Below are 14,755 nucleotides of genomic sequence, written 5' to 3'. Positions count from 1 at the left end.
CGTCATGCTTTTCTTTCTTTTTTTCACCATGATTCTTCCGTGTGTTTGCTCCGGTGGGGTTAAATAAAATGACCTAAATTGATTTTTAACTCGTCGGCAAAAAACAATAAATAAATAAATAATAGAACAGAGCAGATCAATGATTTATTAGGGTGAATAAATAAAGTGGGATAGAAATTAGGAAAGACAAACATTTCAGAAGTCAAGATGTATGTTTGTAGTGAACGCCCAAACCAACAGCTCGGTTACAAAACGCGTTACAAAACGTGTTGCAAAACCATGACGTGCTTTTTAAAAAAAAAAACATTTAGGTGTACTGGTTACGTGACTCTGTATTAAGCCGCGGTTGGTAATTCCACTGAAAGCCGGCACGATAATTGAACGTTAACAACAAATGAGTTCATGTGTGCACATGTCTTTGAAGCGGCACTGGAACAAAATGGTTATTACCGGCTCATGTGACACGAGGAGCTAAGTTTCTGAGGGTTTGTCTTCTTTTGTAAAGCCACGCTGATGAGTTCATCAACCAATTTTAGATTATTGACGAGATGCAGACCAACAAAGTAAACCAGTAATGTTTAGCCAAGTTCGAGACGGCCTTTTTTAAAATGTGACGGCTGTGTGCCGACCCAAAAGAAAGACGAGCGCAATGAGAGTACATGTAATGAATCAACTAAACATTATGATTTGCTTTCAATGGAATGATAAAGTGAATTACAGTTTAATGGTAGCAGACACATTAGAACCATAGAAATAATTTAAAATGACAAAATTAGATCATTAGAAAATAATGCATGAAAAGTAAAACACGCTCAAAATATCAGCAGCATACATACAGGCATCTGTATAAATGTTTTATTCTTTTAATCAAACTATTGTCTCATTCATTTGTGTCATTTAAGGTTTACTGTATGCTTTGAATCCTCATTGTTAGTAAAAAGTGATAAAATGTAGTATTTTTAAACTGTTTACGCACAGATTTCACACCATAATTGCTCATGTAAACTTGTTTTAAAAGTCATTGAAAAGTGGTTAAAAGTCAATAACATCCAGTGGTCAATGTGCATCAACCCTGTTAGTAGCACTTACTGAAAGCACTTTGTAGTTTAACCTTATTGAAGAACTTGTGCTTTCTTGATTCTTGTAGTTCTGAGTTTGTACTCGAGGTTAAATGCACTTATTGTAAGTCTCTTTGGATGAAAGCGTCAGCTAAACGTAGTGTAAAGAAACCCGCACATGTCTGGCCAACCTCAGTGCATGTTGGCCTGCTGGCCCTGAAGCTCCACAATGTAAACATGACCTTGCAGAAATTGCACAATCCCCCCCCCCCCCCACCCCTCACTGGGGAAATGGAAACCCCTCACGTGTGTGTTTTAAGAGCATCTCTGCTCACACGCAACACGTGCATCTTGACAAACGCGGGACCTTTCACCCTGTATCTGTTCATCCTTCAGATTGTTGTCTCGGGTGTTGTGGAGGTTTCATGTGTCTGACGGGACGAGCTGGCAGCAGGCCGAGCTCTGAGGGGACGAACTGTTGGAATAACATAGCGATCAACCCTTTTGTGCGGCCGCATTGTTCATTGTGAAACCTTAAAGCGACGTGTTCCAAGTGACAATGGGCGAAGCATTTGCATGCTCATGTGATTTCAGGTTCTCAATAGACGCACCTGATCCTGTCCTGTTGACCTCCATGTGCTGTTTGTCTCCTTTTAGGCGGAGGGGGGGGTTATTGATGTTCTGTACCAGGCGTTTGAGATTTGACTCATATTTTTTTGGAGGGGGGGCGGGGGGGATTTGTGGCTACTTTAAATATAGCATGTGGCTAATTGAAACTTGTTGAAATATAGCACATGGCTACTTGAACTATAGCATATGGCTACTTGATACTAGTTGAAATATAGCATGTGGCTACTTGAAATATAGCATGTGGCTAACTGAAATATAGCATATGGCTACTTGAATCTACTTAAAATATAGCATATGGCTACTTGAATCTAGTTGAAATATAGCATGTGGCTACGTGAAATATAGCATATGGCTACTTGAATCTACTTAAAATATAGCATATGGCTACTTGAATCTAGTTCAAATGTAGCATGTGGCTAGTTTAAATGTAGCATGTGGCTCAATGACAGAAAAGGAATCTACCTTCCTTCTGATAATCAATATTCTCTAGTTCTCCCGCTCGTTAATCGTCATGGCGTTTATGTGTTTCACATCACTGATAGTAACTGAATGCCTTGAAGTGTCTGAACAGTTGGTTGAATGAAGCGGGTCATATGAGGAAGTCCTCTTCACGTTTAGCATATCGTGGCTTCCTTTGCTAATGGGTGATGCATTCATTTGAATCATTCATTGCAGCAGTGAAGATGCTGTTTTGTCTTGTGAGTCGGATCCTTGAGAAGGAACTGAGATGAGTGTAAGGACACAGACATGCAGCGCTCCTCGCTCCTCAACATTACTCCAAACCAACGGCGGCTCTTTGTAGCAGGTCCAGAATGTGACCGCGCCTCTGCCCGCCTCCTGGAGGGGGCGGAGTCCATGTACACAAACGTGCTCACTGCGCACACATTTGGCCATAGAGATGACACCGCCGACACAAAGATCGGGTGTGAAGTCCTCCGGTGGCGTCCCGCACAAGCCCGCACACGATCTGCGGCTCAGGTTACCATGGTTACAGCGCCGTGACGGTGACGGTGTCCGCCGGCTTATTCTGGGATGAGTCACATTACCTGTGTCTTTGTTCCTCCTCGCGCTGGGTTTTCTCAGACGCTTTTCTCTCTCTCTCTCACTCACACACACACAACACCCATGCACTTAACACACACACATAACACACATACACAACACACACACACATAACATTCATGCACTTAACACACGCATAACATCCATGCACTTAACACACAACACACATACATACATACACACATAACACACAAATAACACCCATGCACTCAACACACGCATATAACACACATACCACATAACACCCATAAGACCCATACACACATAACACACATACAGACTTGACACACTTAAGACAAACACACACTTAAATCACACTTAACACACACACGTGTGTGTGTGTGTGTGTGTGTGTGTGTGTGTACGCACGCACGCACTAGACTGTTATTAGCCTCTGGGATACAGTGAACATTATTATTGTTATTGAAAACCCATTAAAAGAAGAGCACACACACACACACACACACACACACACACACACACACACTTCCTGCTTTTATTCGTGTGACATGTTTTACACAACGAGAAAAAGTATTTTTGTGCAACTGCAGTATTGTGTGTGTGTGTGTGTGTGTGTGTGTGTGTGTGTGTGGTGCAGGGAAAGAGTCGAGCAGCGTGTTTGTGTGTCTCCAGTGATTTGAGAGGATGTCACGCAGCCGTCAGTGGTCACTTTCTGTCACACTCCACATCCCATAACCGCCTTCACCGTAGCAACAGAGAGCCAATCACGTGCTCTGTTTCCATGTGCAGCTTCCATTCATCCTGCAGCAGCGAGCACCGGATGAGTCGCTCACGAGCAGTTTAAAGAAATAAACGCACACGACGGCTGAAGTACGTTGAAGTGAAGTCTGTAAAATGTGATGGATGTTCACAGCGGACAGTTTATTTCCCAAAAAGTCAATGTATTGAGGGAAATGGGTTCAACGCAGTCGAGCCGCTTTAAAACATCTTTCCCGCTATACAATATAATCATTTATTGGGGAAATCCGATATGCAAATTAATGTAATTTTAAAAAAATTGTCTCCTAATTTATTTTTTTTTCACGTTGAAATAATTATAATCAACCATTTTGTCATTTTTAGACTATTTTATGCCACTGACGTAACGATATAATAGAATAATACACGTACACCCTTGAGTAAATTAATATGTATGTTTTAATAATGTATATATAAAAGTCAAATAAAACCAAAAGCGATACATAAAATGGACTCTTGAGCTCTGACAGTGTTTCATGTGGTATTTATCATAAATCACCGCCCGGCTTCAAGCTGCATCACTCGACTAGAACGTTAAAATGTGACCTATTAAAGGCTAATTTTCATAAAGTAGTAAATGTCAACCATAACTGTGGCGTTGGAAAATAACAATGGAATCCATCGACAAACAAAGGTTCACCATCGCCGTCTTTTCTTCTCCTTATTCCTGAATGCTTCCTCTGTGGGTGGAAGATGTGATTGAAACATAATTCACTCCCTTTATTATCTCAAAATGAAGCTCGGTTGCACTTACACACTAACTTTTGCTTGTGATTAAAATGCTGTGTGTCAAATTAACTTCTGTCTCACCTCCCTCTTCCTTATCCTTGAACCCTCTGCCTCTCCTCTATGCCTCCTTCGCTCTCCTCTTCCTCTTCCTCTCTCTTGCCTCTTCCACACAGATGTTCCCAGCCGCCCAGCTTGACAGGAGTGATGGGATGTGTCAACTAGGTATTGCACCTATCCCAACATTTACACTGCAAGCAGGGAGACTGGCTGGGTGGGAAAGGACATTTAGGGGATGCAACAATTTGGAAATGCTTGCGGAAAGGGAATGAAACCCTCGGTTTGCATCTACGTGGGTGCTTTTATTCACCCGGCATGGTTCACAGGTAACAACGTCGACCTTTGTCGTTAACGGTCTTGTAGCTTTTTAAGAAGTCGCGATCTGGATTTATTAGGCCTTCTTGTTCAGGCTTTTGTTTTTTTTTGCAGGTTTTTCTTTTCTTTTTTACATGCAACTCTTTAAAAATAATGTATATTTATCATAAATAATCAGCGTATGAAAAGCAACACACGACGAGACACAAGTGAATATGAGGAATTGAGTCAAACAAATAGAGTATAAAGCTGTGAAAAAGCTTCTTTAAGTAAAGAACCGAACTAACCATAACTTGGCTTCCAAGTAATTAACAAAAGGACCATTTAAATAAGGAAACGGCCTCGTGTTGGTGTCCAGTAGGAGGTGAGGGAAAAAATCGATACAGCACAGTATCGCAATATTTTGCTTGGTGATATTGTATCGATACACAGAAGCAGAGTATCAATCTTTTATTTAATCAATTCTAAACGTTTTGGTCCTAGAATAATGAAATCAAGTTATGTTTTTGTTGACAAAGTTTTCCTTTGGGGCCAATTTGCAGTTAAAAATTTAATAAATCGCATTATAGCGCAATACTCAATGTATCGCGATAATATCGTATCGTAACTTAAGTATCGTGACGATATTGTATCGTGGGACCTCCGGTGACTCCCACCCCGAGTGGGAGGAGGGCAACGGGATCCTATAGTTGTGTAAAAAAGCAAAAAGGCTGTCCTGTACTGGAGGTGGATATTTGAAGACGTCCATTGCACCGGGCGTTTGTGTCGTGATTCACTAACCGGCTCGTACAAACCGCAGAGGGAGGAAGAGAAAAGGTCCGAGCGCCGTCATGTTGAAGTGTGGAAAATAAAAACCTTGTTAGTTTCAGACGGCGGTGACTGAGACGTCGCGTTCGAGGCTCGTTCAATCCGCTGCGTGGCTGAATATTTCTTATTTTTATCACGTATTGTTCACGAGGCCGACTCGAAATGTTCAAGGAGCGAGTACAGCAAGTCCCTCAGAGGAATGGATTCCTGTTTGTTTTGTTTGGCAGTTCTGTAAGATCATACAAGATCACACGGTTGACGCAGGAACACTGGATTTTTCTCTCAGTCCGGATGTTTGCAGCAGGTTAAATAAGCTTAATTAAAGTTAATGACGGTTAATTATACGGTGATAAACGCTTTCTAATTCACGCGTCAAACAGGTCGACGTTGCCGGCTCAACCTGCGTCTCCTCTCTGCCTCCTCCTCGTTTTTACTTGTTTCTTCTTCCTTCCTCTCTGATCATCTGATTGCTCCGTTCCTCCTCTTCATCGACCGTCTCTCTCTCTCTTCCAGCTCTCTGCATAATCTCTCCTCTACGTCTGTCGGCCCGGTCGGCAACACGGATTGTTGACGGAAATTGTTCTGTTTCAACCTGTTGAATAGTTGTTGATGAATAGTACCGGGGCTACAACTAACCGCTGCTTTAATCCAGATTTAATCTGCAGATTATTCATGTCATTGTTAATCTATTAAATCTACTTTAAAATGAAATGATCACAAGATAAGATAATCCCTTATTAGTCCCTCAGTGGGGAAATTACAGGATTACAGCAGCGTTGCTCACAAGGAAATAAAGATTAAAATTAAACAGTAAGAAGAATTTAAAATATACAGATGGAATAAAAGTGTATAAACATAATTAAATGTACCAGCAGATGAATTAAAGTGATCAGATTGCTCAAATTCATTACAATTTCTTAAAAGCCGAGAGTGATTTTAAGACGTTCAGGTTATTGTCGCATAGGGAAGATAAACAATCCTCACAGTTTGGAACCTACAACAATGAATTCTTGGCATTTTAACTTAAAAAATTATTAAAAAATAATTTATTTGGCCCTTTTTTATATGGAAGCCCATTTCTGCCACACACAAAAAAATTAGGACAAAATTTTTTTTAAATAAATTAATAGGACCAAAAAAATAAATAAATGTGTGTGCGTGTGGCAGAAATGGGCTTCCATACTTTCAGCTGTACATCGGCTATAAAAAAAAAAGAAGTCTTTAAGCTTTTATAGATGACATGCCGAATGGTATTGTGTATCAGTTTAACAATATATGCAAAAGATTTGCAAGAAAATATTAAAATCCAATGATCTTTTCTTCCTGTAAAACACAATATGAGTTTACGAGCACCAGCCAATCTGGACCAATGACATCCTCCATTAGTCTTTCTTCTTCAACGAGGGGAGGGGTGTGTGTGGAACACGTCAAAGTCACGGATCAAGTAGAACGAAACTAAATGCAGCTGAGATGTTTTGATTGCAAAGGGAGGAAGCAGACGTCTGCGTTGGTGGAGCTCTGCCCTGCGTCTTCTCTTCTCTTGTGATGGACGGTTGCAGTCGAGGTGCGTTTGAGGCCCGGCGGCCTCTCCGGCCCTATGACGCCATCAGACCTCCTCAATGAAGTCAGGATATTGAAACCTCTTAAAAAGTTGTAAATCAAGATGGTAATCTCTCTGTTTATGTCTCTTCCTCCCTCCCCCCCCGAAGCAGATGATGCAGTCCTGGACGACATAATCGGATTGAAGGATTCGACTGCGGCGTTCCCACCGGAAAGAGGCAGCGAGACCGAGGGCGGCGTGGAGGACACGAGGATGGGCGTGGGGAAGAACACCAACTCCAAGTCCATGGACGGCAACGGCGAGGGAGGGAAGCTGGAAGAGGAGGGCAAGCATGGCGACGATTTCTACCCCATCCCGGTACACAAAACATGTGTTTTTATTCATTTTATCATGAGAGACTCTCAGTCGGGAACGTCGCTAACTGACAAAGAGTTAGCGACGAGCTTGATCTGAACTCTGCGGAAGATTGAGCAGCTAAAGAAATGGATATTTCTCTCTGGAGTTTCAGGTCGACTTGCATTTAACGGGTCTCAACACACACAGCAGACATGACGGCGCTGTTGTTCATTTAACCGTTTTAAGTCCCAGCATGCCCCATTCAGACAATCTTTTGGCTTAAAATACGTAATTTTTCCTTCTTTTTTTTTAACCGAATGACAGTTTTTTTTTGACTGAAACTCCTTCCTAAAAGAACAAGACTTTGTTTTATTGTGATTCTTGTTGCAGATTCTGATTCTTTAGGTCCTAATCTTTCCAAAAAGGTGTCTTATTGACGCTCCAGGAGGCATATTGAGGGAATCTGGCTCATATCATGCTGGATGTTCATAGTTATGATCCAAATATTTTTTTAAAGTGATTTATTTTTTTTCATTTTTTTGCAGATGTATTCCTAAAAATCAGTTAAAGCAGGTTTAAGTCAGAAGCTGCTCGCTTCCTTTTTTAGAAACTCAGATAAGACGTTCAGTGAAACTAAAGGGAAATAAATACAAGCCCAAAGTTTGTTTGTCAGGCGGTGTCCAGGCTGCGAGGTTGTTTGTGTTAACGATTCCTGTGACGTGAGCAGCAACGGCTGTCAAGTGTTGAAAGACAAGTGACGGGTTTGTAACGCTCGCACGTCTTCACATTGGACCTTTTACACGAATGCTTGTTTTATGAAGGGACTCATGCGTTAGGAAAACACCTGTCAGCGTGCAGGTCGCTGTCCATCGCCCCCTCACTTACGAGCTGTTTATTCTGTTCGCTTTACATTCCTGAGTCGGCACGCACGCACAAAGTTACACAACTTCCAAAACTTCACCTCAGACGTCCCTTTGCTCGTTTTGGTTTTGTAGGCGGCAAAAATCATCAGGCCGTGCATTACCGATGCTAACCGCTAGTGTGTGTGTGTGTGTGTGTGTGTTATAAGGTGGTGGTGAACGGCGTGGGCGGCGCCAGTGGCGACCACGACACCGAGAACACGGAGCTGATGGCCGTCTACGCTAAAGAGAATCAAGCAGCAGAAAAGGTAAACGTGGAGGATCGGAGACGTGAACCTCAAACCAACTCATGAGTTCTCCCAAAGAACCCCAACTGATCCGCTTTCTTCTTCTTCTGAAGATTGTTGTTGATGCTCGTGGTCGCCTCTCGCAAAAGAGGTCACTTTGATTTTTAGTTTTTTTTCTCGCCAGTTGAGCGCTTCAGTCTGAGCGTCCTGCTGCTGCGTCAGTTTGCATCATCAGTAACTTCATGATAACTTAATGTAATATAACTTTAATACAGCTGAGAGCCGGGGGAACAGTGAGGCTGACGTGTTTCAATACCGGTTAAGATGAAGCAGTGGTTCTCAAACTGTGGGGCGCGACCCTCTAGTGGGGTGCGGAGGTATTACAGGTGGGGCGCGGGGGGAGATGCAGATGAATCCTTTATTAATCCCACAGTGGGGGGATTATTCTCTGCATGTCACCGTCCTCAGTAATGAAGGAGCTTTGTGCTGCTGTGAAGCTCTGGGGCTTCAGTGCCTTGCTCAAGGGCACTTTAACATGAAACTATATTGCACGTGTGTAACTTTATTTTCATTGTTATGACAAAGTGATTGCACATGTTATTAGTTTTTGTCAGATGGAGCAATCTGGTTTACTTGAAAGGGATTGACATTTTCTTTAATCTGTTAATTTAAAAAACATGGCTGGACCATTTTGTTCCCGTGTTGTTGGGGCGGTGGAACATTTTGCTTCCTGCAAAGTGGAGACAGCAAAAGTTTGAGAACCACTGGAATAAACAAACAGGTGAGAGAAATAGTTTCTCTCAGCAACAAGAGATGAGGTTTGAATCCATGATAATCTAAAAAAGATCGTCATTTTGTTTTACTCATCGGTCTTATTTTGCATTAAATACAAAAGCAGGTGACATCTGACGCAAACCTCCATCTTTACTCCTCCGTTATAGTTCAGAAAACCTCCCAACCTATTTAAAAAAGCCCATATCCTGATATTAATTGAAGCCATATACAAATGCAGCTTTGAAGTTTCACTTCTGACCTGGTTCTCTGCTTTAACGTCGTGAAACAAACTCACTTTCAAGAAAAAAGTGCCGATTCATCCGACTGTCTCCACGTGATCTCTTTCTCTTGTTGAGTAAATATGAATAAAACCATTGGTTTTGGGTTTTGTTCCTCCTTGTGTTCTCATACCAACACTTTGCTCATCTCTGTGTCTGTGTGTGTGTGTGTGTGTGTGTGTGTGTGTGTGTAGAGCTCAATGTCTGAGACGCTGGACAGCACGGAGAGTACGGACCCCAGGAGGATGGACATGATCTACACCATCGAAGACACCCCGCCCTGGTACCTGTGTGTGTTCTTGGGCTTGCAGGTGCGTCTCCACGCTGAATGCTCATGAATGTATTTTAAAAAAAAGGCAATGTCTCGCCATAAGAGCTGGAAAACAAGCGCTCCCCACACACACACACACACACACACACACACACACACACTCCCTGAATAATCACGGTGCGTCATGCTGTACTTGTCGTCCCGGTGCAGTATTCTTCACCACGCAACTGGACTCGAGTCCCAAAATGAGCGTTTTGCTCACAGTGGGCGTCGTGTGGGTTTAAGCTGCAGTCGGTAACTCTTCCACAAATACCTCCGTCGCAAGGAGCCGTCACTGCGCCTCCTTTCCTCTCTCCTCATGGCTTTGTGCTGCAGCGCCTGAACCAATACAAAGCCTTTAAATTGGTGCTTTCATGTGTTGTCAATCATCATGTTGTCAATAAGTTCAACTTTATTACATCATTGACGTAGCTGAGATCGATAACATTTCAACCCTCTTTATTAGACTTTTTTTTAAATTAATAAACGCATTACTGGATCATAATGTGAGTTTACGGTCATGTCTCTGTGTTCAGTCAGAGCTAAAGCTACAGAAATACATTTACAATGTGAAGTGGCCTCATACACAGGTTCCACCACTTAATCGTGCATTAAATAAATGTTAATCTGGTTGATTATTCATTAACGGACACTTAATGAATATAAATGAGTCACATTATTGAGACTTTCCTGCGCTGTGACTGTCAAGAGACGGTTATATCTGTCATTATTGCTGCTTTTACAAACTAAAAGCTTAGAATTGCTTCTATTCGTGAAGAGTTGTGAGCCAAAAAGTTTAAAAACAATCACTTGTTCACTCATCTCAGCGAGTAGCAAACGGAGCGGGAGGGTCTCATTACGAGAAGGTTCATAATGATGATCTGATGCATTCTGGGAACGTCCTAAAAGCCTGTGCAACTAGTTCACTAGTTCAATCGAGCTGCGTCAAAAGGGGGCGTGGCTTATCGCTGTGAAAAAGAGATCTTTCCCACTGTCGACTACAGAAGGAATAACTACTAAAACGTGGGAACATCCTTCTATATAGTAACTATGGTGCTGGGTATGGACTGTCAGACAATACACACACACTCACACTCACACACACACTCTGACTCGTGGCCTCTCGTCCGCGCAGCACTACCTGACGTGCTTCAGCGGGACCATCGCCGTGCCGTTCCTGCTGGCCGAGGCCATGTGCGTGGGCTACGACCAGTGGGCCACCAGCCAGCTCATCGGGACCATCTTCTTCTGCGTGGGCATCACCACGCTGCTGCAGACCACGCTGGGCTGCAGGTACACACACAGACACACACACACACAGACACACACCTCAGCTGTACATTTGATCCTCTCTCTCTCCCTCGCCTCCTCCCCTTCTCAACTTCCTAACCTCACGGCACTTAAGTGCAGAACTAAGTGCCGTCTGATGACAAAGGGACCGCGGCTCGGTGGTCAGCACACCCGTCTTTCAGCCGGTGGTTCGAGCTCCGCTAGTCTGCGTCCACGTGTCCTCGAGCGAGACACTTAACCACGACTTGCTCTCCGTTGCTGTGTTCGATGTATCGGGGGAAAAAAAGTCGCTTTGGATAAGAGCGGCAGCTAAATGTAACGACGTTCCTCTTTTTCCATCCTTCCTCTTCGTGTGTGCGTGTGTGTGTGTGCGTGCGTGTGTGTGCGCATTTAAGCAGATATTTAAACTTTTTTTATTGCGATATCTCTCAGATGAATAGATTTCTGATTTTTGAACAGGAGTATTTTTCGTTCTCCAGCAGGGGTCTTGTCTGCGTGTCGTTTGTGAGGATGTGATGAGTTTTTGGCGTTTCCACTTCCTCGTTTCGGTCACGTGACTGAAGTCCTTCGGCTGCAGTTTGAGGCGACAGGACAGACAAAAACCCAGAAACTGGAGCTGTGACCTACAGGAAGTTGAACTGTCTCTTTGAGACATTGACCCGGACTTTAGTCCCGCCTCTTAAACATGAAGTGGGACGCTCTGACAACTTTTGGTGATCCTGCATTGTTTGTGCCTTCAGGCTTCGATCGGGTTCTTCCTCGGCGTCCAAATGAAGAACGAACGCTCGTCCAGGAAACTCTTGTTTCCGGCTTCATTCCAACGTCGTGCAGATGATTTTCTCTCTGTCGGGCTCCGCTTCCCCGACTCGTCCAGCGTGTTCTCCTCTCGGTGTCGCAACCCGATAGGAGGGAGGAGCTTGCACGAACGACACTAGTTTAAAAAAATGTAAATATTAACCAGACTGTCATTTTAAAAAACCAACGTGTTTCCAGGAAAGGAGAAGTGTGCTTCCTGAGCAGCTGCCGCCCGCAGACACTTATGTCTTTCAAGATTTGTTTCTGGATTCTTTTACAGCTGATGTTGCGTCTTTTCATGCTTTTGTTTGCTGAAATAAACTCCTAATCATGTGTTTACTTTCATAATTAAAAAGTTAAGTCCCTCTTTATTTTCCTTTTTTTTATATGTATAGTTTGACTTAAAATCACAGCATGTGGCTGTTTGAACAAAAGACATAACTGGATTTCATTTCCCTTTTTAATATCAGGAATATTTTTATAAAACGTGGTCTTGCAACAAATAACTAGACACTCAAAATGACTGCAGACAGTGAATCCCTGCTTTTGGCTGCTCGGTGCACACACACGCCCTCCACACATAGTCCGATTGATTTACTGATCCGACAGCGTTGGACGGAGGTCTTTCACCCGCTGGGACGTTTTTGTGTTTGAGGAAACTCTTCAAACGCACACGAGCGCCATCTGATGCAGCGTCACCTGACGAGGCCGACACTCTTCCTCGTCTGGATCACAGCGCTCTGAGTTACACAGCAGAGACGACAAGACGGGGATCCGTGAGGCCGTGTAGCCGTTTAGAAAGAGTCGTTATTTAAACTAATGGCTGAACAAATGTCTCTCGTATCAAATGTTTAGATTTTGATCATCCTTTTTGGGGCAAAGATCTCTCCGTCGGTCACGAGGTCTGAAGCCGGTGTGCAGCCGTACCGCAACATTCACTTCCTCTTTCTCCAGAAAATCAAAGCTGTCCTCTGCTTTTCCACCAACATCACGACACAAATCTATTTTTAATTCCCATCTTTTGACTTCCCTCTGCTGTCATGAACGCTGATGACGGTTCTCACTTTGAAAGGGGCGGGACGAGGAACAGGAAGTGAATCTGTGGCATCGACAGCTAAACTTTTTGACCTCATCCTGTGTTCACAAACATTATTTTTTTTTAGATTACCTAACAAACAACCGCAGGGGAAAAACTTTCTCCACACACGATCGGGCAGAGCATGAACCGTGCAATGGAAACGCTGCCACCTGGTGGCTGCACAGAGAGCGATCCCAGTGGCTTTGTGCCTTTTTTAAATAAACCAACCTGTGCTCTCCCTCGTGTGCAGGCTGCCTCTGTTCCAGGCCAGCGCCTTCGCCTTCCTGGCCCCGGCCAGAGCCATCCTGTCCCTGGACAAATGGAAGTGTAACAGCACGGGTAAGCTCATCCGTCTCTCTCATTCAATACAGACGCCCCCGTCAGATAACACGCGGCGGGTTATTGTATCATCTGTTTACCGTGATTACATCTCTGAATGCTGTCGCCGTCAGAGGCCGAGAATTAAGCGTCCCTGAGGGGGATGTGGCGAGGATGGAAATTTAACCCGTTAATCTGTGGAGCCAATGTTGTCTCCAGACCTTCTTTTCTCCTGTGTTTGAGTCGTCGTAGGAACCCCAAATTATTTCCAATACTTGTGTTTATTGTATGTATTTGTTCAGCAAAGTCTTGGGAAAAAAATATATATCTGCAAAAAAAAAAGATAATGGTAACTATGAACATCCAGCATGATATGAGCCAGAATCCCCCAAAAAGCCTCCTGGAGCGTCAATAAGACACCTTTATGGAAAGATTAGGACCTAAAGAATCAGAATCTGCAACAAAAATCACAATAAAACAAAGTCTTGTCCTGTTAGGAAGGAGTTCTAGTCAAAAAACTGTCGTTTGATTAATAAATGGGAAAATGACATATTTTATGACAAAATATTGTCTGAATGGGGCATGCTGGGTATTAAAATGCGAGGATTTTTCGCACGGTTTCCAAAAGGTTAAGTTACGATTCTGATAGCGATCAAACTAAGTCTTCTCGTTCTTTCTTCTTTGTTCCCACGAGCAGATGTTCCAGTGTTCAACAGCACGGAGCTCCTTCACACGGAGCACATCTGGCACCCGAGGATACGAGAGGTGAGGCAAAGAAAGGGAAACTAAAAAGACCTGAGAGGTGGAGGGTAGGAGGGGTGGAGGCAGCTGAACTGGACCGACGGGGTCAAATTGCTCTCTAAAGCTCGTTATTGAGGAGATTATTCAACTCCTTACACAACGCTCGTTAGATAAAGGATGTTACTTAAGCTCCAGGGCTTTTCTTTCTCTTCTTTCTCCGAGCTGCTAAATGGCATCGCTGTCTGCAAACGGCCTCCGGGTCTGCTTCTCCATGACAGAAGCTGTTCATTTGAATTAACCTTTTTTTGTTGTTTTTTTCCCTGTTTGCGTAAACCAGTTGCGTAATTGTTTTTTATGTAACGCACGAACAAGACAAAACCCAATTTATACTGAATCAACCGGTTGAACGGGATCTCGACGGGGAGGGGGAGGACACGTGGACACGCAGACGGATGAAGACGAAGCACCCGGGGTTATGGTTCCGTAACCATCCTCCGACCACGAAGCTAAAGGATTCATCCTGTTTCACAATATTTTAGCTCAGCAGAGTGACGACTGCAAAGCGGACGCACGCACGGCGGCGAGATCAGAGACAGATTGTTTGTCTTGTGATGAATTATTAGAGCAGGTGTTCTCGCGATCAAAGATAAGGACCGATCATTTCCTCCTGACGGAGCGCTCCATTCACCAGCGGCGCCTCTACGTGACCG

The 14,755-nt window shown here is 43.6% G+C and overlaps 3 protein-coding genes across 5 annotated transcripts in view; 2 read left to right on the top strand and 1 right to left on the bottom strand.

Annotated features, from left to right (window-relative positions):
- Positions 1-14,755, bottom strand: part of psat1 (phosphoserine aminotransferase 1) — a 201,849-nt gene that overhangs the window by 81,238 nt on the left and 105,856 nt on the right. The gene's annotated exons all lie outside the window — the stretch shown is intronic.
- The window catches only part of pcna (proliferating cell nuclear antigen), a 101,970-nt gene that overhangs the window by 55,507 nt on the left and 31,708 nt on the right, over positions 1-14,755 (top strand). The window lies entirely within an intron of this gene.
- Positions 1-14,755, top strand: part of slc23a2 (solute carrier family 23 member 2) — a 31,937-nt gene that overhangs the window by 8,143 nt on the left and 9,039 nt on the right. The window contains exons 2-8 of one of the 3 annotated variants that reach the window (XM_068596267.1): positions 4,412-4,460; positions 7,127-7,335; positions 8,384-8,482; positions 9,708-9,824; positions 10,959-11,116; positions 13,237-13,325; positions 14,002-14,069. In XM_068596267.1, the coding sequence (XP_068452368.1) occupies positions 4,412-4,460; positions 7,127-7,335; positions 8,384-8,482; positions 9,708-9,824; positions 10,959-11,116; positions 13,237-13,325; positions 14,002-14,069 (789 nt within the window). The remainder of the gene's footprint in view (positions 1-4,411; positions 4,461-7,126; positions 7,336-8,383; positions 8,483-9,707; positions 9,825-10,958; positions 11,117-13,236; positions 13,326-14,001; positions 14,070-14,755) is intronic. The other 2 variants (XM_068596268.1, XM_068596269.1) reach the window with 2 other exon arrangements.

Source organism: Clinocottus analis, unplaced genomic scaffold, assembly GCF_023055335.1.
Source record: "Clinocottus analis isolate CAN_PGR_092001 unplaced genomic scaffold, fCliAna1.0.p SCAF_35, whole genome shotgun sequence".
Lineage (NCBI taxonomy): Eukaryota > Metazoa > Chordata > Actinopteri > Perciformes > Cottidae > Clinocottus > Clinocottus analis.
This window is presented reverse-complemented; position numbering and strand designations above follow the sequence as displayed.